This window comes from Sinocyclocheilus rhinocerous, unplaced genomic scaffold (genome assembly GCF_001515625.1).
Source record: "Sinocyclocheilus rhinocerous isolate Xijiao unplaced genomic scaffold, SAMN03320098_v1.1 scaffold519, whole genome shotgun sequence".
NCBI lineage: Eukaryota > Metazoa > Chordata > Actinopteri > Cypriniformes > Cyprinidae > Sinocyclocheilus > Sinocyclocheilus rhinocerous.
This window is the reverse complement of record NW_015665048.1, coordinates 265,830-292,393: the sequence shown is the minus strand read 5'-3', so window position 1 is coordinate 292,393 and position 26,564 is coordinate 265,830. Positions and strand designations below refer to the sequence as shown.

The 26,564-nt window shown below is 36.1% G+C and overlaps 2 protein-coding genes across 2 annotated transcripts in view; both read right to left on the bottom strand.

Moving 5' to 3' along the window:
* The window catches only part of LOC107731078 (semaphorin-4D-like), a 55,591-nt gene extending 40,453 nt beyond the window's left edge, over positions 1 to 15,138 (bottom strand). Inside the window, exon 1 of the mRNA XM_016542061.1 lies at positions 15,022 to 15,138. The gene's annotated coding sequence lies outside the window, so the exon portion shown is untranslated. The remainder of the gene's footprint in view (positions 1 to 15,021) is intronic.
* An 8,797-nt stretch (positions 15,139 to 23,935) lies between these two features.
* The window catches only part of LOC107731077 (synaptic vesicle glycoprotein 2C-like), a 91,808-nt gene continuing 89,179 nt past the window's right edge, over positions 23,936 to 26,564 (bottom strand). The window contains exons 16-18 of the mRNA XM_016542060.1: positions 25,538 to 25,741; positions 25,293 to 25,452; positions 23,936 to 24,370 (exon numbers count right to left, since the gene is read on the bottom strand). Coding sequence (XP_016397546.1) covers positions 24,187 to 24,370; positions 25,293 to 25,452; positions 25,538 to 25,741 — 548 coding nt within the window. The 3' untranslated portion in view covers positions 23,936 to 24,186. The remainder of the gene's footprint in view (positions 24,371 to 25,292; positions 25,453 to 25,537; positions 25,742 to 26,564) is intronic.

Sequence of the window (26,564 nt, the reverse complement as noted above, 5' to 3'; positions counted from 1 at the left end):
AAGAGAAAATTAATTAACATGACTCCCGAAGAGTGACCAGCTTACAAGAGCAATTCAATCCAACTCACAAGAACGATTCAAACCGACCCCCAAAGAGAGATTCAACAAGACTCCCAAAGAGCAATTTAACCCGACACCCAAGGAATCGCTTAAATCCGAGTCTCAAAGAACAATTCAAATCCAAGTCCCAAAGAGCGATTCAAATCTGACTATCATGAGCGATTCAACATGACTCCCAAAGAGTGATTCATACTGACTTAATTCGACTCACAAGAGCAATTCAAACCGGCTCCCAAAGCAATACAACCCGACTCACAAGAGCAATTCATTTTGTACTATAAATTACATTTATTTACTGAATACTTCACAGCACAACACTATTCTCGCAACATATTTTGTATTACACTTATTTAACCACTCACAAGAGTAATTCATGAATCAGCCATCACTAATTCAGATTCAACACAGCCGAACAGACACCCATGAGACCCAAAACTTGATTGCTGAAATATTGCCAGTGAAAAATAACATTGTGTTCGCCAATATTAACCTGCTTTTAACAAATATAATAGCCTTTGTACTAAAAAGCAGCAAGCAGTTACACTGAGAAATGTAGCTAAACAGATCCCTTTGTAGACCAATATTTACAAGTACTATTTATAGCAACAACAATTAATATTGTATTATGGTAGATATTGTGATTATCACGGTAAATGTTCAATAGAACAGATTTAGAACTGCTATGAGTTCTCCAGCTGTTCTTGCTAACAAAAGGTGCTCGGAGCGAGCGACACAAGGCCGATACACACAACCACGGCTGACTCACTCTCAATTAGCCTCAGCTGAAGGACAGAGGGGTTTCCGCCAGCTTGGTGGGGGATTCCGTCGCCATGGTGACGGCGGAACCCCGGAGAACGAATAGAACACGTTCAGGAATCCAGAGAGAACAGGAAAATCCGATCTCATTAACGACAGGAATATTAGGCACATTCACCAGCACAACGGGACAAGCATTTCATTAGCGAAATATAGATTAATAGACACCCCAATGCAAAGAAAACGAACAGAAAAAAAAAAAACTGTTAAATAAATCGGTGGTGCTAAAAATAGAGCGATATCTTACAACACACAACCACGGCTGACTCACTCTCAATTAGCCTCAGCTGAAGGACAGAGGGGTTTCCGCCAGCTTGGTGGGGGATTCCGTCGCCATGGTGACGGCGGAACCCCGGAGAACGAATAGAACACGTTCAGGAATCCAGAGAGAACAGGAAAATCCGATCTCATTAACGACAAGAATATTAGGCACATTCACCAGCACAACGGGACAAGCATTTCATTAGCGAAATATAGATTAATAGACACCCAAATGCAAAGAAACCGAACAGAAAAAAAAAAACTGTTAAATAAATCGGTGGTGCTAAAAATAGAGCGATATCTTACAGGGCTTATATATGTGTTTTTCCCCCTCATATCATTATATTGGAACAGATATGAGCGCAACAGGATGATTTTACAAAACAGATTAAAACTACAGCATGCTGTCAGCTTCATAACTTATTCAGTATATCAATATCAAGCCAATAAAAGAGACCAAATACACCAGGTACAGGAAGAAAACTAGATCATTACACTACCATTTAAAAGTTTGGCGATTTCTTAATATTTTTGAAAGAAGTCTCTTCATTTAGTTGATCAAAAATAGAGTATAAAGAATTTAAATTATTATTACTAATTAAATAACTATTTTCTATGTGAATATATTTTAAAATCTAATTTATTACTGTGAATTTTCAGCATCATTACTCCATTCTTCAGTGTCACATGATCCTTCTCAAAATCTTGCTCAAGAAACATTTCTGATTACTATCAATGTTAAAGCTAGCACTGCTTCATATTTTTGTGGAAACTGTGATGCATTTTATCTTTCAGGATGCTCTGATGAGTAGAAAGTTCAAAAGAACAGTTTATATTTGAAATTGTGAGGGTCGTAACATTTCCGTCTCACGCTTGAGGTATTCGGCTAATCACAACGCACTGGATAGCTGGCTAATCAGAGCACACCTCGCTTTTCAGACTGATGAGCTTTGTAAAAATCGACGCGTTTCAAAAAGGCGGGGCATAGAGGAGAAACAATAATGTACAGTATGTGGAAAATAATGTGTTTTTTTAACTTTAAACCGCATAAACACATTTCATTACACCAAATACACAAAATAATGTTCTTTTTAGCAGCATCATATGACCCCTTTAAAGCTAGCACTGCTTCATATTTTTGTGGAAACTGTGATGCATTTTATCTTTCAGGATGCTCTGATGAGTAGAAAGTTCAAAAGAACAGTTTATATTTGAAATAGAAATCTTTTGTCACATTATAAATGTCACTTTTGATCAATTTAATGCATCCTTGCTGAAAAAAAAATGGATTTCTTTAAATAAATAAAAAGTAGCGCATATATTCTGAAGAACGTTTGTGTGATTTTATTAACCAGCATATGAAAAATCAGAACTCTGATCAACAAATACCACTAATAAAAAGCCACTAATTAATTGCATCACTTTGTCTAATTGGTTTTTAATTGGTTCTTGGCGGCTCTAGAGGACGCATCTCAGTGTTTTGATGTGCTTTTGTCTCCAGACCGCCTTGAGGCTCGAGTCTGAGACATCGCTGAAGTCCTCTGGGAGACAAACGTATAGCAGGCGTCTGGCCCACTTCTCCTCATTAGGGTTTATGCCTGTCTGCACTCTGAAACCAACAACACAACCACACATGATGCTAAATATCATGCCATAAGTCACATCAAGTCACGCTTTAACATACAGGTACAAAGAATGACCATCAGGGATTAATTGAGACATTTTGACAATTATGCATGCATAGCAGCATTACTGCTCATTTGCATGTGTCAAACATCTCCGCTTTGAACCACTGGATTGGAAACAACGCTGGATTTCCATACAGACCCAGATTCCTTCTCACCTCAGAACAATGGCAGCTAATTATCCATTATCCGTTCATTGATCCCTGCAGGGCTCTCCAAGAATGCAACGGGCCACTAAATGTCAAATGCTTCTTTTTCCTTCAATACACTGCTTCAAGGAATGAGGAGACGCTCGGAATGGAACATTTACAACACGCCAACGTTCCAGTTCTGTGGGTTTCCACAATATGGCCAACGACCCAATTGTTATATTTCCAAAAGTTTCCAATGTGGGTTATGAAATTCCTCAGCGATTCCAAGAACCTGAGGTGCTTCGACTGGGATATAAATCTGCAAGCAGACAGAAAACACAAGCCATAATCAAATTCTCCCAATACATCCCATATGAATCACAAAGGTATTCATTTACCAGGCGCCATTATATTATTCACGTCTAAAACTTGAGTTTAAATTCCATTAGGAAAAGGTTGCAACCAGGGTTTCTACAAAAAAGCAATTTGCAAACACTTAAGAAGTGTATAAACTCCATCTAAACAAAACATTCATAAATCATTTAACCTCCTTAAAGTGATATTTTATGAGTGGACGAGAATATTAAGTTTGATTTTATTCATTAGGATTTGATTGCATCTTGAATGCTTGACCATGAAATTATTATTGCGGTTTGCAACAATAAGAATGACTATTATGTGTGCAAATCTCTAACCCTAAGTATTAAAGTTCGGTGTGTGCTTTGATTCCTCAAATCAGATGTTTTGATTAGGGTTTTCCATATCAACAGTGCAAACACACACATGCTGCATCTACGATCACTGTGCACTTTGAAGTCGGACAGATTGGGTCTCGAACGGCACACGTCTGTGCTTTGATCTCGACCTTCACACACAAACTCTCAACTGAAGGGAGAAAACGCTGATTACAGTGGAGGTTTAAATATGCATTTGATCACAGCTGAAGGAAACGTATGGGAATGTGCCGCAGCCACAATAAACTACATCCTACTACATCTAACAGGAGGATTTCACAGACAATACAAGACTGGATCTTCATATTTTCTGGTGTTTTTTTGTGCAATGCTTGCTTGATTTTAGGGTGTTGCAGGTGCTTGCTTTTCAGGTGCTAAGGTCCTTGATTTGAGGAATCATGTATGTGTGCAGGATATACATGTAAATATAATGAGCTTCAGTATGAACAATAGTAACAGCGATGCTTGACTTGCAAAAAACAAGAAACGAGAAAAGTTCTCAACTAATCTATTGTCTGCATGTTATTAAAATTAGCAACATGCATCCAATAATATCCAAAAAAAAACAAGAAATATTCCCTACTTAAACTGACCAAATGTCTTAAAAAAACAACAAAAAAACAACAGAACCTATAAAATGTGCAACTAATCTATTGCTTGTTATTGAATTATGCAAAATGCATCCAAAAACATCAAAGAAACATTATTTAAACTCATCAAATGCCTTCAATCATCTAACAGAATCTATCCAATGTGCAAGTCTGCAATGAATCTACTGCCTATAATATGTTAAATTCGCAATATGCATCCAATAACATCCCAAAAAAACATTACTTAAACTCACCAAATGACTTAAAAGAAATGACTAAAAGAACCCAAAAAATGCGCAAGTTCTCAACTAATCTACTGCTTTGTTATTATAATGTGCAATATGCATTCAAAAACATCCAAGAAACATTATTTAAACTCACCAAATGCCTTGAAAACATCCATACTTAAACTCACCAAGTGCCGGTAAAGATGCTCTGAAGCTCAGAGAAGACAACCACAAAATCCACAAAGACGTAAAAAACAAGCGAGAATCATTTCAGAGTCTGCTGGTCTCATACATGTCTGTTTGCTTCCAGACGTGTGTATAATTAGAGTAAATCTGCAATTTTCTGGGTGTCATAAAGGTTGATGGTTGTTGTCTGGCTGTGGAGGTCTGAACTGCAATGAGAAGACATTCAGACCTCCTCCTTCCCTTCTCGTTCTCTCCCTCTCTCTCTCCCTCTCTCTGAGAAAAGCATGTGCCAAATGTCACAGTCATGCAGAAACGGCTCCCAAATCAAGACGGTTTAACCTCAACGTTCTCAGTCAAAGCAACAATTAAATATGAATGTCAGATAATAATATGCTCATGCACCATTTGAAGCCTCTGTGACAGGTGCAAATCAATAACGGCAGATCAGCTGGTGCGCTTGCATGCATGCACGTGTGTGTGTGTGTGTGTGTGTGTGTGTGGATCGTCGTGCACACTTGAGACGGCTGACAGCAGAATATAATCAATGCACATGCAGCACAGAGGGGGCTGGGTCAGTGTTTGCTGTCTTTCTATTGTTTACAGGGTCATGGTGTGTCCTCAATGCACCGAGACGGACCGGTCGGCTCTATAACCAGGGCTGGGCAGAGTTCTGGTTTCAAGCTGATCCACTCTTATTGCATTTCTATCCCAAATTTAACCACTACACAAGGGACAACAACACAGACTCCTGAACAGAACGCAAAACTTGAGCTGATCTCACAAACTGCTCTGTGTGGATTTAGCAATTAAAATGAGTCTGGAAACACACACACACACACACACAAAAAAAAAGAAAAATTCAGATTAGCAGAGCACAGTAGATATTTCAGTGGTGTTTTGATTAGATATGCACAATATCATTATCAAACTATTTAATTATTTATATCTGAAGCAGATAAATTCACTTTTTTCCTCTCAGTTCAAACAGTATACTCATTTTCTATTACAAGTTATAGAAAATAACGTTAGAAAATGAATATAAAAGTATCAAATCAAATTATTATGAGCTCAATTTTAATTGAAGCATGAAAAGTTCAATGTAAACATCATCATGAATATTTTTTGTACATAATACAGATTTTTTTTTTATATAATACATAATTGTTTTATGTTAAAAACAAGTTTATCATACAAATTTATAACTTAGGTCATCTACACTGTAAAAATGATTTTCTAAAGTTGTAAATAAAATAAATATTATTGCAGAAGGTTTTACAAGAAAATACTATTCCAGTCATTTTATTTCAACGTGCTTCTTTGTAATTTCTATAATGGCACATGCCTAGATTTAATGAAATTGAGACTTTTTAATAAACAATAAAAATGTTCATGTTATTTCACATTAGATCATTTGAGGGCATTATGAAAGAATGACAAACAGTCTTTGCACTAAAAAAAAATGTGCATGTACATTCATTTAACTGTGTCTCATCTACACGCCAATCGTTTACCAAATTTAATTTGCCTGTCTTTCCTTATACCTGCTGGCTCGGTCTGAATTAATAACTTCTCTCTCCGAAACCGCTGTTCTGGAAGAACAGATACAGATTGTGACTCCTTGTTTTGATTTTAAATAGAGGTGTACAAGTGAAATTACATCAGTTCTGCAATAAAACAAGCCCCCAGACAACAGACGTTTGATTGAGAAGTGTAAAGCCACAAAGCTACAGATCTGTGATAGTTTAATAAAGTGTCTGAATGGACTGGGAAGATTTGAGTTGTGAATGTGAGAGTATGTCTACAGCAAACTCTTCATATTTCAAGAGCAAAAAAATCCTGTTTTTTCGCAAATATGTATTAACACGTTAATATCAATGTTTTCTTTAACAATGTTGCACTCAAAATTCTAGAATGCTGGATAATGTTACAATGTAACACTTAAGAACACGATGGACTCTAAACAGCATGAATGACCATGAGTCAGTGTACTAGAGATGTTGTTTGTAATTGGGTCCCATGTGTCTTTACGGTAACAACATCACACATGGTTTAACTGATCGTCACCACCCCAACTGACACAGGAGTCACAGGATTCTCATAAAACACAAGCAAAGATACAGATCCTGCCAGTTTTCAATCGAATTCTGACATCATATGACGGAAAACGGGATGTTTTCACTCAGAAATTGCTACTAAGTAATTACAAAGAAATGGCAAGTACATATTTTTCCCACCACCACAGTTTTAGAGCATTAATGCATATTCACAATCACATTATGCATAATCACTTTTCGACATATTTGAGTGTAATAGACTAAAAGTAAGTGCAAATGAGATTTGAGAGCTGTGGTTTGGAATATTGTGCACTTGGAATTGAGCTCACAAGTTAAAAAGGTCAGAGAGAGGGCTGTAAATGATCATGTTAAACTAAATTACAACTGTTTTGGTGCAAGAGACCTTGAGGAGCTTCAGGGAGAAAAATAATGCTACAGCCTCTCTGAAACAAGATGTTTTGTACTGGCCCAAGAACACATTTAAGGCACTGACCACTCACAGATCTGTTTCTTTTCAAACACTCCCTTCAGAAGTATTTCATCTCTAAATTATTGTTTTACTGCTCAACTTCCTAAACAACACAGAAAACAGTGACATTAATGAAATCAATAAAATGAATGGTTCTTTATTGGCTTCAATGGTTCCATGAAGAACATTTAACATCCACAGAAGGTTCATTATAGTGGAGAAAGGTTCTTTAGATTTCTTCAGACTAAGAAAGAAAAGGAAGGTTTTAAAGGTTCTTTTGGAAACCTAAAACACTTTTTTTTAAAGGAATAGTTCACTCAAAAATGAAATTGTAAATTTTCTTGAAAAGTTGATGAAGATGAGTTTGTTTCTTCATCAGATTAGGAGAAATGTAGCATTACATCACTTACTCAGCAAAGGATCCTCTGCAGTGAATGGGTGCCGTCAGAATGAGAGTCCAAACAGCTGATAAAAACATCACAATAATCCACAAGTAATCCACACCACTCCAGTCCCTCAGTTAAGCTTCAATGGTTCCATGAAGAACTTTTAACATCCACAGAAGGTTCTTTATAGTGGAGAAAGGTTCTTTAGATTTCTTCAGACTAAGAAAGAAAAGGAAGGTTTTAAAGGTTCTTTTGGAAAGCTAAAACAATTATTTTTAAAGGAATAGTTCACCCAAAAATGAAATTGTAAATTTTCTTGAAAAGTTGATGAAGATGAGTTTGTTTCTTCATCAGATTTGGAGAAATGTAGCATTGCATCACTTGCTCAGCAATGGATCCTCTGCAGTGAATGGGTGCCGTCAGAATGAGAGTCCAAACAGCTGATAAAAACATCACAATAATCCACAAGTAATCCACACCACTCCAGTCCATCAGTTAATGTCTTGTGAAGCCAAAAGCTGCATGTTTGTAAGAAACTAAACCGTCATTAAGACATTTTTAACTTCAAACCATTGCTTCGCCATTGCATCTAACTAAAATATGAGTCCATAATCCATAATAACGATTCCTTCATTGTAAAAGTCCATCACCTGTTGTCTCTCACAACAAAATCCAGCCACATATTTGTTTAGAGCTGTTTTGGCTTGTAAACAGTGCTTGATCTGTGCAGATTTCTCTCCTGATTCAGACCAGTTGACTTTCTCACTGGAGGAAGCGTTGTTATGGATTATGGACTCATATTGTAGACGGAAGCAACGGTTTGAAGTTAAAAATGTCTTAATGATGAATTTGTTTCTTACAACCATGCAGCTTTTTGCTTTTCAAGATGTTAACTGATGGACTGGAGTGGTGTGGATTACTTGTGGATTATTGTGATGTTTTAATCAGCTGTTTGGACTCTCATTCTGACGGCACCCATTCACTGCAGAGCATCCACTGGTGAGCAAGTGATGGATGCTACATTTCTACAAATCTGATAAAGAAACAAACTCATCCACATCTTGAATGACCTGAGGGTGAGGACATGTTTAGCAAGTGTTCATTTTTGGCTGAACTATTCCTTTGTGAGTGCACAAAGAGCAGAACATGTTTCACTGGAAGCTCTAAATGCAAATAGGGAATAATCATTATCATTTCCCAAGAAAGAATTTGCTGGCATTAGTCTTATCTGGTCAAAAACAACACCCGTGTCTGATAACTCATGGCACGCAAGAGAAATCAAGTCAACCCGACACAAGATTCAAGATTTTTATTTGTCACATACATGGTTATATAGAGAATATATTACCAGCAGTGAAATGTAAGTCGGGTCCACTCCATGGACAGTGCAATTATTAAAGAATACAAACACAAGAAAAATATATATAAATATAGGTATGGAAATAGATTAAAGAAAAAAATAAGAATAAAATAAAATGTGCAGGACAGTATACCGTAGACTAAATATTAAGATGAGCGGGAATGTACAAGAGAAGAATGTGCAAACAGGTTGTACAGGGTAGTTCGATAGCAGCAATAGAGTTAAAAAAAGCAAATAAATAAAATATAACAGAAATTGCTGTGTGCAAGTGGCGATGTCAGTATATTAAGTGTCTTACTGATAATTAAGTGAAGTCATGTTGGTGTTAAGAGACTGAGTTTGAGTTTAGGAGCCTGATGGCCTGGGGGAACACCGCCGTCGTCTGTATGCATGTACAAATAATTAACTGCACTTGAAGCTTTCATAAAATTAAAAATGAAACACCCAAAACTGTACATGGCATCATCACGAAGATGAACTATATGTTTATACGTGAAATTACGAAAGGGGACGTCGGATGGCGTCACGTGGGGACGTAATGACGTGTGCCATTAATCGAACTATGTACTATAACATGTAAAACGGGAACATGAAAGGAATATTCTAAAAGCAACTCATGTAAACACCATAATCATAATATTGTCTTATTTAGAATAAGGTCAATAATTAGATTACTGATGATGTCCATGTAAACATAGTCACTGAGTGCTTTGAGATGCTTCAAAACAGCCAGAATGGCCTTCCCATCAGCCAATAAATCGATTACCTCTGGAATGAGCCTGTTTTAGGAATCTGAGGTCAAAAATGATTATCCCACACAAGCGTGAGTCTCATCCTGTGACCGGACACAATAACCTGATTCTAATTTAATCCAAATTTGATCTATTTACATGTTTCTGGTCTCACTGCAAACGATACATCAATGCATGATGTTATGCAGAAAAATATCTTCATATTCCATCATCTGACTGATTAGCTGATGGACCTCTTATTTTTCAATCACCTGATACAGAGACACTTTTCACCAACCAAATAAAAACATTCAGCCTGCTTTCCATACAAAGAAGTTACAAAACATCTAAAAAAGTAGCAAACTGGGTGGTTTGTGTCAAATCGCTCTGGCTTTAACTAATGCATTCCACTACACTGACTGCAGAGTCACACCTCTGACCTTCAATTACCAGGAGTATCTTCACATACCAAGAAATACATGGAAACCACAGGATAAGGGTCAGAGAAAAATAAGACAGAAAAATGTGTGTGGGCCTAAAAATGACAGAAGAGAAGAAGAAATGGGAGGGGGGGAAAGTAGGAGAAACATAGTAAGAAGCAAAAGCATCAGAGAAACTCTACTGTATGTGACCATTTGACCAACACCTGACCCTACATTAAGGCCTATTAAAGAAAACAAGTCAGTTTCCACAGAATATGAAGCAGCACATCTGTTTTCAACATTGACAATAATCAGAACTGTTTCTTGAGCAGCAAACCAGCATATTAGAATGATTTCTGAAGATCATGTGACACTGAAGACTGGAGTAATGATGCTGAAAATTCAGCTTTGATCACAGAAATAAATTATATTTGAACATATATTCACATAGAAAACAGTATTTTAACATAAATTCACATATTTCACAATTTTACTGTTTTTACTGTATTTTTGGTCAAATAAATGCAGCCTTGGTGAGCATAGAAACATGTAAAAATCTTACCAACCTAAGTGTGTATACAGTAATATACAATATTTGCAATAACAGCTGCATATTATACAACTGTAGCTTAACCATGTCATCTATATATAAACACGTTTTCAGGAAAATTGTAATATGGATATGCATATGGATGGCATATGAATTCATAAATGTAAAAACAATGCAAAGCATTACTGATTGTTTGCCTACTTTTACAGTACTGTCAGTAGAACTACCAACCAGTGTGTTATTGCTAACTAACACTATTAAAAGCAGTTTTGTTACTTGAAATAAAGCTGAAATAAAATAAAAAATAAAATATAAATATTAGATTTAAAAAAACTAAAATTACTAAAAAAAATACTAAAACTGAAATAAAAATAAATTTAAGCTAAACTGAAATATTAAAAAAATATATAAATATGACAAAATATGTCACTTGAAATAAATCTGACATAAAAAATATAAACATTAGATTTGAAAAATATTGACTTAAACAAAAATTAGAAATGTTGCCTTGACAGCAAACTGAAATAAAATAAGTTTTTACAATTACTAAAAAATTGCTAAAACAGAACTAAAAATACATTTAAGCTACACTGAACTATTAAAATAAAATGACAAAAGTACATAAAATGTACATAAAGTACTTAAATTTAAATAAATAAAATTGCTAAACTTAAATTAAATAAATATGAAAACGGAACAAAATAATAAAAGCGCATTCAAAATATTAGTAAATACTATAAAAAAACTAAAACAACACTGCTCCCAACAACAACTTTCAATACATGACACAAAACTAATGATTTGAGTTTGCAAGGCATAAAAACACATGTGCATGATCAACACGGTAAGCAGCAGTGACACACAGCACCGGCCTGTCAGCTGAACCGTAACGCTCTCACTGGCCTCAGGCCATCATGATTATTCAGCCCTGTTATCGATTACCAAGCACTTTCAAGAAAAGAACCAGAAACAGCAGCCATCTGAAGAAACTCTGACTGATCTGAGATCTGTGCAGGTGTTGGGGGCAGCATACTCTAGCCCTTGGTCAGATTAGAGAAGTAATTATTCTCCAGAAAGGTAACAGAATAAGGGCGTCCTCCTATCTGTCCATATCCTTCTCTCCGCACTCCTCTGGGAGATGGAGGGATGTTGGCAGAGGGACACAATGCACGACTGTGTTCGGCTCACAAATCTCGAGAGTGGCACTTTTGTGAAGTGAAGGAACATTAGACGCAGTGGACGGGTCTTTTTCAGCATCCACAATGTGGACAGAGCGTTAAATCAGGGTCGGACAGCAGTTAGGGCATCGATGTAGGGTTTGGGTCAGATTGCATTTCACTAGCATGCAGAAAGCGGTCGAAACTAATGAGAGACCCCTGCTATCGCTTCAATTCAAGTCGAAAGATGGTCAATCGCTGCATTGATTGATTTAAAGCAAGATCATGCTACATGCAAAAACATGCATTGGTCAGTTTTGAAATTTGGCATTTCATAAAGTGTTCTTTCAGACTAGTGGAAAGAACATTCAAAATACACTTACGTGTTTATTTTTGCACTTTATCGCATCTTTAGATTTCAATTTCAGTAGGCTACATATCTTTAAGGCTATGAGTTTCAACAGCTCTTGCATGCACGAAATTTTACAGTTTTATTTCTAGCTATCTATATTCCACATAAGATTTTTACTGAAGGGTTTGTTCATTAATCATTTGCCTGGTTTTATACAACACTTTATTCCTTAAAAATAAAGTAAAACATAATTTTTTGGCTGTTGACAGTATTTTCAGATTTATGAAGTGATAAAAAGAGAAATACAAAATCCTTGTAAAAACTAGTATCCAATGTTCAGATTTCTATTATTAGATTTTGATTATCTACCATTAAATATATGCATATTACCGCATATTTAACTAGATAATGACTCATTAGTATATTTAGACATAACATTTTAGAAAACTTGTAATACAAAAAATGTTTGCAATTCTTCATGTAATCAATCAACTAAGGAAGTATGGTGATATATAATAGAATTTTTTTTTCTTAAATAATGATGAAACTGTCCCAATGATGAAAATCCCATTAAGTTTAAATTCAGATCTACATTTGGGTCCGTTCACCCAAAAATGAAAATTCATCATTGAAAACAGCTTTGTTCAGGTGAACTATTCCTTTAATACAAGTGAGTAAACAGGTCTGAATCTCGGTGGTTTTGTTCTGAAAGGCTGGTTGTTGTTTATCGACGGGCCGCTGGGGTTCGTTCACAGAGATATTGGGTGCCTGCCAGCTCATCTGGGTTACGTGATTCTATCATGTTGGACCATGAAGGCAGGTCATTGTCAGGCTGTGCATCGACATGAACCGTGTTTAGAAGAACATACGCTATATGACCCATTCATAAGATCATTTCCTCATTAAAAATGTCCTGAGGGACTAATTTAACACCAATGAACCCATCGGGGGGCAGGCGAGTGATGGCATCTGCTCTAATTATTAGATTATTATCTAATTATTATCAAGGTTGTGCTCATGAACAAAATACTAGATTACTGCACAGCATTCTATTTTTAAAAAACAGTATGTGAAACAGCATACAGAAATGATTACATGCATACAGAAAATGCACATAATATGCATTTTACATGCAAATGTAAAATGCAAAAACAGTAGGTTTACTACGAAGAGTTATTTTTTTCTATCCACCAATCTATAATTTTTTCTCTCTCTAAGTTATTTGACTATTAATATGATTAACTTATCTATAAATAATGACAATGACTTACTCTTACATTTTTAAAAGTTGTATTCACCAACCTTTCTCTTACTTAGTTCAAAAATAAATAATAAAATAATATCCATAAATAATAACAATGTAAAAAAAATTATTATTATTACTACTATTAATAGTAATAATAACGATAATAATTAGGGTTGCAAAGGTGTGGTACATTTCTGGGAACTTCTGGAAAGTTACCAAAAAAAATCTCCAAAAATTTCAGAAAGTTTCTAAAAAAAATCCTGTAAAGTTTTCGGAAATTTACCTGAAATTTTTCGTCCCTTTGCAACTGTAATAATAAATTGAAGGAATTCATCAGTAATTTAAATGTCTCACAACATAAATTAAGCCCAACAATGACTAGTGCCGATTATAATCTGCATGCACTTGTATTAAATCTCAGGTCAATTTTTCTTGAACTTTTTTTTAATGTGATTATGCTAAACTTAAAAATGAGTTAATAGTGATTTTTCTTATTATTTTAATTTACATTGTTTATTTCAAACAGATTCACAAAACCATTTCAGTTTTCACACAATTTACAGCAAAATACCAAGTAGTCCTGATTTAAAGAATAAATTCTGTCATTTCAGAGGTCAGATTTTAGGCATTAGTGGTCAAGAGGTCATGGACACACAGGCATTTAATGATAACCCTCTACTGACAGCCAACAATTTACGTCAGGCTATATTCTTCCACTTACGAGCCACTTTTACCTGCTTCTATTTTAGACAGCCTTCAGGCACCTGCTCAGAGATACGAAAGAGTCGCTCTCTGTGCATCTACAAACAGATTTAGAAAAAACAGAGGAAGATTCATGCAGTTTAAACAAGAGACAAACAGACAAAAATACATGAACTGTGTTGGAAAATACTTCATTTCTGCATTTAGCTGAAATTTATTACAATTTTGATGTTCATACTGTAGGTTCATGTCCATGTTGTCACCAAATACTTTAGCATTGCTTACATAGATTTGACCAAGTTTAAACAACCTGACTACTTCTCAACTAGCACTCGCAGAAAATGCACAAAGAAAAAAACCTGTTCAAAAATGTGGTCTCATTTTGAACTCGAAGACTCTTTTGTTGTTCAGATGAAAAGTCTGGGATAATTTATGCGAGTTTGGCTGCAGACCTCCACATGACCCTAAAATGCCAGACTCACATTACAAAACACAACTAATCAAACAGTACGACCCAAGCAGGTTAACCAAGTTAACAGTGTTTGAATGAACTTATACAAACAGTTAAAAGGAAAGAGTAGACAGCAGAGTCGCTGTCAGCCAATGAGCGTTTGTACTTTAAAACAAGCGAACACTTCCCTTTTGTTCGGTTGTTTCTGAACCAAATATAAAGTAACACTGAATAAAGCAGCGACTAAAAGCGTTCAAACAGCTGTGGAGAGTAAAACGGACGTGTATTGTCGTGTAAAGGAGGAATAAACCTGCTGTAAACGATCCAGCCGCGGAGGAACAAGTGCAGCTCAAAGTCCTCAAACCTCTCGAGACCAGAGTCCATAGAAACCGGAGAAAAACAATCGTCAAACCCCGAAAACGCAGCGAATGAATCCCGTACAAACACTCACCCAGGCGGCGTCAAGGGCTCCGCACCTCCGCGCTCGGGTTAAACGTTTAAACTTTAAAGAGTTTGTGAGAGCTGATGCCGCGACCTGTTTCTCCCTCTCAGCAATGTTGTGTGTGTGTGTGTGTGTGTGAGAGAGAGAGAGAGAGAGCAAAAGAGGTGTAACAGGGGTGAGACGCTTACAAACAACGCGACATACGTTGTAATTTTATTTATTTTATTTTTTTTGTGATTTATTTATTTTTTTTTAGGATTTTATGGGGGTTTTTTTAGAAAAAGAAAACATTATTTTTTATGAACGTAACTAAAGAATACAATATACATTTACATTTATTCACAGACGCTTTTATCCAAATCGACTTACAAGGAATACATCAAGCCATTCATCTTAAAGAGGCAAATAGACACAGTAAGTGCTCGTAATACCAAGTTTCAAGCATTGTTCAAATAAGTACAGGCTAGACAGGCAACGATTAAAGAAAAGAAAAAACAAAGTTTGCTCAATGGAACATCATATGTTAGAACAAAATAGGAATAATAAATATTTTAAAAATAGTAATAAATCTAAATATTATTTAATATTTAATTATCTATGTTATGTTGTTTATGAAAATTGTTAAATATATATGTGATAAATAAAATATCAACTTGCGACAGCTTGGTTAGTTATTAGAATGATAAAACCTCATGAATGATTCAGTCTTTTTAAAACAAATGGGTTGAGTGAATGATTCAATGACTCGTTCCTAAAGTCATCTGAAGTATGCAGATGACACTACAGTCATCGGTCTCATCAAGGACGGAGACGAGTCTGCTTACAGACAGGAGGTTAAAGAGCTGGCTGTCTGTGCAGTCTTAACAACTTGGAGCTGAACACCCTCAAAACTGTGGAGATGATCGTGGACTTCAGGAGGAACCCCCCTGCACTCCCCCCACTCACCATCATGAACAGCACTGTGGCTGCAGTGGAGTCATTCAGATTCCTGGGCACCACCATCTCTCAGGACCTGAAGTGGGACACTCACATTGACTCCACTGTTAAAAAGGCCCAGCAGAGGTTGTACTTTCTTTGCCAGCTGAGGAAGTTTAACCTGTCACAGACTTGTGACACTATAACAAATTCCTTGTATGTGCAAACATACTTGGCAATAAAGCTCTTTCTGATTCTGATTCTTTCTAATGGCTGTCACTTGTTTTGTTCATAAATAAATCAGAGTTTGTGAACAAATGGGTTGAGTGAATGATTTAATGACTCATTCATAAAGACAAATGAATCAGAGTTGTTAAACAAATGACTGAATGATTCAGTATGTACTTGTAATACACTTCTTGTCACCTACTGGTGTAACTGTGAAATCTGCAGTAAGTGGCTCTGAAAAATACATTAATACACACACAGACAGTCTGTTTGTAACCAAATATAATATTTGACAAATATTTAAAAATAGATATTTTATCAAAATAAATTATTTTAGTCAGCCTTGTAATAAAGTTATTTATCTGTTTTAAATGTGTAATTTTTTTCAGCAGTGACGTTGACAGGATTTACTACATAATTACATATTGGTTCAAGACATAGACCGAGCCAGGCAGTCTCTGTAATCAGTATTGTCTTATCAAACTGGGAAGTTTTATAAACACGTGTCAAAATGAATTATGAAACGCCTCATTATAAACTCAAATGTGTATAAACTGCTGCCTTCATATCAGAAGCCGTTTATGTAAGTCATGAATGCTGACAGATGCACTTAACTTACAGATTTATCCTAATTACTTATCTGTATTTGGAAAATATACAATATATAGAGAGTAAATATAGATATATGGATTTATTGAGAATATAGAGTAAAATATGTAAAGTTATTGCACCTGTAGGGTCATTGTGTTTATGTAACCTGTAATTAAAAGCTGACCTGTGGTCATAGTGTTACATAACCTCAGTATGTGAGGATCCGTGTTACACTGTAACCTAGATTAGCTTTAATCCTGCAGCTCTGAGGACAGAGGAGTGTCCGCGTTCTCCCTTTATGGCCTCTCTGTCTCAACTTTTGGGCCTCGACATTACAGTGGATATTTATAAGAACTAAAAAGAGAAAAAATAAACATTTATCACTTTACAAGCAAGCTGGAAGAAAGAAATGAAAGGCCCCTTGTCAAAAGGTCAAAGGTTATGTGCCATTTTCTGCCCGTGGAGGAGTGAATCCAAAACATGAGTGTAGAGGACAGAGCAAGCGTTGTCTTTTTCCTCCACATTACCAGGCAAAAGAAAGACACAAAAACATTCTTTATTTGCATTGTTATTTGCATTATTTAAAATTAATAAATATCTCATAACCTGTGTGACTCGTGCTGTTATCCATCAAACCTTCCTCTGGCTACTGGATATTTAGCTGATGATCCATGCAAAGTGTTTCAGTCTGTTTTCATGTCTTGTTTTCATAGTGACCCTTTAAACCTCTTTATCTGTTACACCCTGATCGCCCGAGCTGTAAGAATGTTTACGAGAGTGATTTGAGGTAATGACACTCCTCACACAGATGCAGTCTCACACACAGAGCTGATAAATCAGCTGTAGTTCAGCGTGTGCTGGTGAACTGCTCTGTAACACAGATAACATGTTTGTGAGAGCTGTACGTCACGCTCTGAGTGCTGCCTGTAATGCTGATCAGTCACTGATCGTAAACATGCATGTGCTGCATTCAGAATGTGAGGCATTTTATCACCAGATCTGACCTACTGTATATAGACATGAACAACAGGAATCAGATCAACTAGATTCTGACATGTTATGAAGAAAAAGTGAGTAGTGCTTGTCTGTGCAATTTATTGCAATTGTGTATTCTAGGTGGTTGGTAGGGAGTTGCTATGTGGTTATTATGTGTTCTAGGTGGTTGTCGGGGAGTTCATTTGTGCGTGCTAGGGCACAGCGTTGCTATGTGGTTGCTAGGGTGTTGCTATATGGTTGCTAGGGTGTTATAGGTGGTTGTCAGGGAGTTGCTATGTGGTTGCTAGGGCACAGAGTGGTTATGTGGTTGCTAGGATGTTGCTATATGGTTGCTAGGGTGTTCTAGGAGGTTGCTAGGGCACAGAGTGGCTATGTGGTTGCTAGGATGTCGCTATATGGTTGCTAGGGCGTTCTTGGTGGTTGCCAGGGAGTTGCTATGTGGTTGCTAGGGCACAGAGTGGTTATGTGGTTACTAGAATGATGTTATATGGTTGCTAGGGTGTTCTAGGTGGTTGCCAGGGTGAATCTAGGTGGTTACATTTGTATTCTAGGAGGTTGCCAGGGAGTTGCTATGTGGCTGCTAGGGCATAGAGTGGTGATGTGGTTGCTAGGATTTTGTCATGTGCTTGCTAGGGTTGTTCTAGGTCGTTACCAATGGAGTTGCTGTTTGGTTTCCAGGGAGTTTCTAGGGTGCTGGAGAGTTGCTATGTGGTTGCTAGTGTGGTTAAGGTGGTTGCCAGGGAGTTTCTATGTGGTTGCTATAGGATGTTGTTATATGGTTGCTAGAATATTCTTAGTGGTTGCCAGGGAGTTGCTGTGTGGTTGCCAGGGTATTCCAGGTGGTTGCCAAGGAGTTGCTATGTGCTTACTAACACTGTGTCTACACCGGACGCGCGTGGTGCGGGCCGACAAAATACGATAGAACTCATTATAATCAGTGATGCTGTCTACACTGGATGCGGCGCTGTGCGACACGACAAATCCCCGACAGTAAACTGCTGCCGCGTTCTATTTATGACATATTGACACAAATTTCAAATGATTTTCAATGGTTGCTTTGTTGCGTCCGGTGTAGACAGACTTTAGCTGTTGCGGCGCGGCGCGACACGACAACGGTTGCGTCCAGTGTAGACACGGTGTAAGATGTTCTGAATAGTTGCCATATGCTGCCAGGGAGTTACTATGTAGGTGCTATGGTGTTGTGGATGGTTTCCAGGGAGTTGCTATGTGGTTACTAGGACATTCTGAATAGATGCCATGGAATTTGCTATATGGTTGCCAGGGTATTCCGGGTTGCTGTCAGGGAGTATCTATGTGGTTGCTAGGGCATAGTTTTAGCTCATATGAGGTTTGTTTATTATTAATTTGATATTTCTCTTTCACAAAACTCTGTACTCATGTGATGCAATTCAAATGTGACCTTTTGAATATCCTACTGTATCCCAGCAGTAAAAGCAATAATCCTTATCATAGTGCAAATTATTATGTAAATATTATTTTTAGTGGTGCACACAAGCACACACATGACTTCCACATACAGTTCTCTCTATTTTACATCATACAGCAGATAGTTGCGGTCCTGCTGATTGGTCAGTTCATATATGTTGTGAAGCAGCTACTGTGTATGTAAACTATTTAACATCCTCTCTACCGTTTCCATTTCAGCTGCTCTTCTGAGTGGCTCAGGGTGGAACGGATCCAATGGGATGCAGAATTATCCTCAGACATGCCTGGAATCCAGATCATGGAGATCACAGCAACAATCAGGCCTCCAGAGAGGAGTTTGCTGGTCTGAACCCGACTTCAACAACTCTAAACCCTGGTTTAAACCACAAATCCAGGACAAAACTGATCTCATATCAGCCGTGATATGACACACATGTGACCATTATAAGTAACAGAATGGTTCAGTAATATTAATAGTATTTTAAAATAATTATATAAATAATAAAAACGAATTAGATATAATTCTGATAATGAATAATTCGTTTTTATATTTAATTATTTGTTAAAATAATTAATTTTATTTAGTATGCATACAATTTTTTTGTTACATGTTTAATCTATTAATTATTTAATGTATGCATTTAATGTATGTATAGATTTTGTGCATTATTATTATTATGCAATGTGACGATGTTGTGATCTGGTTTAATAATGTAATTATTAATGTAATAAAAATAATGTAAGTTTTTATGTTTAATGTAATAATAATAATATGCATTATTATTATTATTATTATTATTATTTTGCTGTGTATCGAGGATGTTGTGGGCTGTTTTTCAGCAAGAAAAAATTCAAAGACAAAGACAGAGACAGAGGCGCTGGCATCTAGTTTCAGTGTAATATTCCTGCAGGATTAAACTGTCCTTGAGTCAGTCAGACATGAACAGATTCAAACCTGCATGTCATTACAGAATTACACAGCACATTTCAACACAGTCCCGGTCCAATAAAAGTACAGGAGTCTAGTTCGTGTATCAACACTAACACAATGCGAGATGTTTGGAGCTCGTGCTCCATCTAGTGTCGAAGCATCGGACAGGGTTATCTATTATTTGTGTTCAACATGTTCATTAGAAAATATTTTTCACAAAATATCTTTCACAAATTATAAGCAAGTTTTTCTAGCTCTTTTTTAGGTGTTATATATTACTATTATTATTATATATCATATATTTATACTACTTTTATATATTAAAATTACAATGTGATAATTTTAGTGTTCATTAGAAAATATTTGTATTTTTTTAAACATCTTTCACAAATTATAAGTGTTTTTCTAGCTATTTTCTGATGTGTTATATATTGCTATTATTATATATAACGGTTTAAAAAATATATTTTTTATTACAAGATCATTTTAGTGTACTCACATTCACCACTAGAGGTCACAATATAACAAATTTTGATACCCACTTTTTATTTTTTTTAGCAATTCAAGCAGGTTTTGTGTAATTGATTAGTTTCATATACTTTAGATTACGTATTATGATTAATCGGAGTTATTATTTTATGTGAATATCAGAATATCAGTTTATAGGGTGAATTCAGGTAAAGTAAATTCAATGTGTAAATGTGTAATTTAGACACCCAGAGGTATCTAAAAAAAAATAAGCAGACACTCTTTAGAGTCTTATAATGAAACTCTTTAATAGCAGTACATCTGGATCCAAACCGAATCCACCTCAGTTTCCGTTCACACTGTACATGGCACTTTTTTCTCTTTTCAAAATAAAATCAGATACAGTATATCAGAGATATTTGGCCAGTGACGTCACAGACACTTTGCCAAAATGAATTTGACGGCAGACGTGTCGTTGGCATGCCAGATCCACAACCAATCAAAACCCATTTCAGAACGACATCACACGCTCACAATACTTATACATTCATCTTTCAAATCAGAAAATAAACTCGTGGCGAAAGCACAACGGACAAAATCACTGCAACACAAAGTCTCAATATGCACATGCACGGGTGTATTTAACCACAAGATATCACACTTCATTTGTATTTTTCAGATAGGCCACTTGAATTTGTTCAGAAATTACTATAAAAACAAAACGGTTCAAATCAACAGGTCAGGAGATGCACCAAACCAACATTTCCTAACTTTGAATATATTCCTACCATGAACTCAGTTTGTTCAAACTTGTAAAAAATCTGCAGAAAAAATACCTGTATGACACTGAATCCTCTTGTTAGCTCAAATAACACCCCAAAATCACACAACCAGCTAAAATAAACATCTATAGACAGAAAATAATGTTCATATAAGATATCTACACATACACATGAGGAGACATTTGCATACACATCTGACAATGAAAAATAATGTTTCAACTCAACAGGCAACACTTTACAACATTTAGACGCGCACAGCAAATGTTGTCGCCCATGATAAGTTCAAAACAAGTTTATCTTTACTTTCCCGACATACACACAATAAAATATCATTAAATTAGGCCAGAAACATATCTATACGCAAGTACGTGAATGTAGACTCCATCTGAAATGTCTCAGCGTTGATGCGGCAGACTAGTGTACTTGTGTGGAGTATGTTTCTGGTGTTTAGTGTACTTCAGTACATGTAGACAGCAGCAGCAGGGCCTGTACGTCATCAAGATCAGACCAGGCTGAATGGCTTTTATTATTTTCTACGATGCGGCCGTATCATATGGAAGCCTGTTTCCACCACTGAATAAAAAAAGGTAATTGCGACTTTTTATCTCGCAATTCTGACTTCAGAATTGCACCATATAATCTCACAATTGTGAGTTACAAAGTCGACGCCGATGGCCTCGTGGGCAGACAAACAGCGCCACACTACTTACTGTACTAGGCAAAGAATGAACATATTCAACTGATGCTTTTTTGAAAGTCTTTTAACTGACCTGAATCTTCAGATGGATGGAAGCTTTGCTGGACTCTGAGATCTCCTTTCATGCAAAAACTTTCGAGCAAACTTTTTTTTTTTTTTAAACGTGTCAAGATAGAAATGACATTATCATGCCAGAATCAGAGCAAAACATTTTCCTTTAGAATTAATCTGCATCTATCTAATAAAATTAATGCATAATCCAATGTGTCGGTGCCGATGGCCTCGTAGGCAGTGCGCCGACATACAGCGCCATTGCGCTTCGGGTGTCACGAGTTCGAGTCCCGGCTCGCGGACCTCTCCCGATCCCATCCCCCTCTCTCTCACCCACTTCACTTCCTGTCTATCTATACTGTCCTATCAAAATAAAGACATAAAACGCCATAAATAAACCTTTAAAAAAAAAACTTGCCATTACAACAAAGAAAGTCAGAATTGCGAGATATAAACTCACAATTATGCAAAATTGTCAGAATTGCATGATATAAACTCACAATTGCAAATAACAGTCAGAATTGCAAGAAAAAAATCTGAGTTGCGAGATGTAAACTTGCAATTGCGAGAAAAAGTCAGAATTGCAAGATATAAACTCAGAATGTTTTACTTTTTCTCAGAATTGCGTGATATAAACTCGCAATTAAGAGAAAAAAAGTCAGAAATATGAGACAGAAACTCGCAATTACGAGAAAAAGTTAGAATTACGTGATAAACTTGCAATTATGAGAAATAAAGTCAGAATTGTGAGATATAAACTTGCAATTCGGACTTTTTCTCTCATAATTGTGATATAAACTCACAATTGCAACTTATAAAGTCAGAATTACGGGATATAAACTAACAATTATGAGAAAAAGTCATGCAATTAAAAAAAAATATTCTAAATTGTGAGTTTATATCTCAATTTTGAATTTATTTCTTGAAATTGCCAGTTATAAAGTCAGAATTGCAAGATATAAACTCACAATTTAGACTTTTTTTTCGCGCAATTCTAATTTTATACCTCATAATTGCAAAAAAAAGTCAGAATTGTCAGATAAAAAGCTTTTTTATGTTTTGTTCAGTGGCGGAAACAAGCTTCCACAGTATCACGTCCTGTCATATTGCACAATTGCATGTACGAACTTCCAGTGGAATGTGATGAAACGGCGAAACATGACATATTTCCACCTACTGGAGCAGTAGAGCATTCCAAAGGAAATCTATGGATTGCTACAACCTACGAGAAGCCGACGGCAGGGGTTTTAGAGGAAGCAAAGGCCATTCAGTTTTCCCAGGAAGAGTTTGCACATGGACGCGTAGCAGCTAGAACTAGGGTTATCAAGACATCTTTAACCCTTAAACCGAGAGAGAGCCAAACACCAAATGAAGTCCGTTTCGGCTACATCGATGACAAAGTTCACAAAGGCAAGAATGAAGTCGAAGCGTGTCGGTGTTCTTCTGCTAGCTAAATCATTAGAAAAAGCAGAAAATGTAAACTGGATAAGCGTTATCGCCTTGTTTAAGAAATGTTTCGGTGGAAGTCACCGGAGAATCGGACCTACGCTAACAATAAAAGCTGTTATCGCTAATGTCTACATCTCTAAATGGCCTTTTTTCACTCTTGTTTGAGTTTAAAAGTAACATTTCAAGAAAATTAAAGTGTTTTAATTTTAAAATTAATAAAATCTAAAATATTAAAATCACCTGAATTTAAATTTTTTTGTGTTCAGCTAAAAATATACAGATAAAGTAATAAAAATTTAAATAAATAGCTGAATTTTCTCAATAAATAAATAAATAATTTTAAATAATAATTCTGCCCACCCAGATTAGGTCAAAAACTCACAGTCCAAAAACAGATTTCAACACATTTTTGTTTTTACATTTCATAACATCATAACATTTGATTTACAGTAAAGGCATCAAAATCTAGTTTTAATCTAAACTGGGCAAGTCAAAAGAGAATAAACCTCTCTAAATGAATAAATAAAGCAAACATGTCGTAGTCGCCTCCACCTGCACCCTGAGCGTGTCCTGCGTGTTTCCGTGGCGACTCAGGGTCAGAGGTCACAGGTGTGGTGGGGTCACATCAGGACGTTGTTGCGGGTGTCGGGGAGCCGCAGACCCACCAGACCTCCGGCGACCAGCACAGACGACGCCAGCAGGATCGGGATGGATTTCGTGATTCCCACCAACGACCCAAATATTACATTCCCCAAGACTGCGGCCAGCTTACACATGGCATTACAAAAGCCAAAGCCAGTCCCTCTGCAGGAGACAGACACAACCAGTGTTAGCAGTATTAACAGCCCTAGCAGTTTTCCAGGAACGTTATATTAAGCTTTGACATCTAAAGGACAGAAGCTGATCATTTCAGCTACAGCCAAACTACACTTTAGATAAAGTTGTTAGCTACAAACTACACTGAAGCTATTTATGGGGCACGTTATTTTAAATAATATAATTATCAGACTAGACCTTTCCCTTAAACAGAGCAGTGTTTATTTTGCACAAAAATTAGGATATTATTACATTACATTACGTTTTGTAGGATATGTTATTGGGATGACAGCATCAAATATAGTAATAAACATTTATATTAAACAACTAAAAAAAACGGTAAAATAATATATAAAAATAAACAATATAAATAATAAATAAGTATAAATCTTATAAATTATTAAATTAAATAAATATAAAAAATGATATATTTAAAGCAACTGATAAAACTGAAAAATAAACTATATAAATAATAAAGTATAAATCATATAAATTATCAAATTAAGTAAATATAATAAACTATATTGTTTTTTTATATGATTCTAATATATGTAATTACATCAAAAACAGCAGTTTCTATGTAGCATAGGGAGATCTAGGAACAACAGAATATTTGCTTAAAAAGGTGAAAAAAATATTTTTAACCATTTTTTAAAAGCTAATAACTTTCATTACTTTTAATTTTAGTTGATTTTGTTATGTGCTTTTGTCGTTTGTATTTTTATTATTTTTTTAATATTATTACTTTTTTTATTTGTTTAATTATTTTTTATTTCAGTTGTAGTTTACTTTTTAAAGTTTATTTTCCAGTAATTTTTCATGTGCACTGAGTAAAGTTGATACGAGTCAAGTGAAAGCATCTTGTGATCCGTGTTTATTAGTGATTGCATGTATTTGTGTGTCCATGTACCTCCTGTTGGTAGGATACAGTTCGGCCGTCACCACGTCCAGTGAGTTCCAGGCCGATATACTGAGTCCGTTATAAAGGCAGAGCATCGCTATCATCATGGACTCACTGGTGCCGAACCACAGAAAGAAACAACTGATGCCGGACAACACCATCGAGCCGCCTGAACACAAAAAACACAGTCAACAATATGATATCAGACGAGTTTATTTCATTTAGTATTTGGTGAATCTGGTGAAGTGACTGACCTAACATGCTCAGACGGCCCACTTTATCCATGAGGAGGGCGGAGACTATGTTGCCTGGCAACACGGCTAGTGTTCCAAGGAAGTTGATGAAATACACCCAGTATGCGCTGTAGTCGTCATCAAACGTCATCTGACAGCCGGTCTTGTTGTGCGCAAACGTGGAGTTGATCACAGAGGAACCGATGAATTTCGAGTCATCAATATCTGAACGAGACAGACGGGAGACGATGAGTTACATGACAGATGCTCAATTTACAAATCCATTCAAACATTTTAATTTCCTTAAAAAAATTATTTAAAACCTACAGAAAATAACAACGTGCTGTACAATTAAGATAGACAGACAGAGACAGACAGACATTTAGAATGATAGAATGACAGACAGACATTTAGAATGATAGACAGAACGACAGAGACAGACAGACTTTAGAATGACAGACAGACAGAAGATAGACAGACAGATAGATAGATAGACAGACAGACATTTAGAATGATAGACAGAACAACAGAGAGACAGACAGATGTTTAGAATGATAGAACAACACAGACAGACAGACATTTAGAATGATAGACAGAACAACAGAGAGACAGACAGACGTTTAGAATGATAGAACAACAGACAGATAGACAGACAGACAGACATTTAGAATGATAGACAGAACAACAGAGAGACAGACAGACGTTTAGAATGATAGAACAACAGACAGATAGACAGACAGACAGACATTTAGAATGATAGACAGAACAACAGAGAGACAGACAGACGTTTAGAATGATAGAACAACAGACCGACAGACAGACATACATACAGATAGATAGACATTTATAGATAGATAGATAGATAGATAGATAAACAGACATTTAGAATGATAGACAGAACAACAGAGACAGACAGACGTTTAGAATGATAGACAGAACAACAGAGACAGGCGTTTAGAATGATAGAATGACAGACAGACGATAGACAGATAGATAGACAGACAGACAGACAGACAGACATTTAGAATGATAGACAGAACAACAGAGA